Here is a 1,035-nt window from a genome sequence, read left to right as displayed (position 1 = left end):
AGCCTCTGCAGCCAGCCCCTGGGCCCGGCCCAGGCCCTGGTGCTGGCCCTGCTGGCCATGGCCTTCGGGAGCCCCCTCCTCTGCAGCGTCCTCTCCATGGGCTGCCTGCCCCTGTGTGCGAGTCCCCCCAGTACCAGAGGCCACCCCAGTCGCCACCCCAGAACAAATTGCTGGCCAGATCCTGAAGACATCCAGCTGGGGGAGCCAACGTGTGCCTTGGCCTAGGCCCCCAGCGGGCACTGCTGTCCCACTCGGTCCAAACCAGCGCCCAGGGCGAGAAGCAGCCCCTGGAAGGCCCCGGCTGACCACCGGGGCCCACAGGCCGGGGTGGCTTGTGTGGAACCCTGCACCCCGGACTTGGCAGGTCCAGGTGAAAGAGAGAGACGTCGAGTTTGCAAAGTTGGGGTGGGGGTGGGTGGGATGGGGCAGAGGCCAGGCCACGGTGGTGACCATGACCACTGACCACCGTCCCTTCCCTGCCCCAGAATTGGCGGGGGGGAGGGAGGTGGAGGGAGAGCCAGTGACAACATCCAGACTTTTGGGCACCGTGTCCAACCTCACAGTTTGCAAATAAAGGTTGAATAGGAGATGTCAAGTCTGCAGGCTCCTTTGGGGCACAGATGGGCCCTCCTATACCTCTGGCATGATTGGGGGGTGCCCTGCATCCCGCTTGAAAATTGCCTTCTCTGGCCATCGGCCCCCAGAGTACGCCGCGTCCCACCAAGTGGCTCAGCCTGGGGCCCAGAGACCCCAGGTGTGGGGGGCGGCAGCAGGCCGGGGGGTCCCAAGTGATGCCCACATGCTTCTGGGGTCCGGCCCACTGCAGTCCCACCTCCTCCCTGTCTCTCCGCATCTCCCCCTCCCATCTCCTTGACTCCGAGAATTAACAAGCTTCCAACAACTAAACTGCATTCCTCCAGGGTCCTGGGGAGGCTGAAGGAATTGCAGACCAGAGTTACATTGTTCTTACTGCCCCCCCATCCCCACCTCTCATGAACAGAAAGGATCAGGAGGTGTGGGGGGGGAAGAGTGCAG

The 1,035-nt window shown here is 63.6% G+C and overlaps 1 protein-coding gene across 1 annotated transcript in view; it reads left to right on the top strand.

Annotated features, from left to right (window-relative positions):
* Positions 1-305, top strand: part of PCSK4 (proprotein convertase subtilisin/kexin type 4) — a 6,349-nt gene extending 6,044 nt beyond the window's left edge. The window contains exon 16 of the mRNA XM_006904183.1: positions 226-305. Coding sequence (XP_006904245.1) covers positions 226-305 — 80 coding nt within the window. The remainder of the gene's footprint in view (positions 1-225) is intronic.
* Positions 306-1,035: the final 730 nt, after the last annotated feature.

Source organism: Pteropus alecto, unplaced genomic scaffold, assembly GCF_000325575.1.
Source record: "Pteropus alecto unplaced genomic scaffold, ASM32557v1 scaffold30, whole genome shotgun sequence".
Classification (NCBI taxonomy): Eukaryota; Metazoa; Chordata; class Mammalia; order Chiroptera; family Pteropodidae; genus Pteropus; species Pteropus alecto.
The sequence above is the reverse complement of the archived record's forward strand: the minus strand, read 5'-3'. Positions and strand labels throughout refer to the sequence as shown.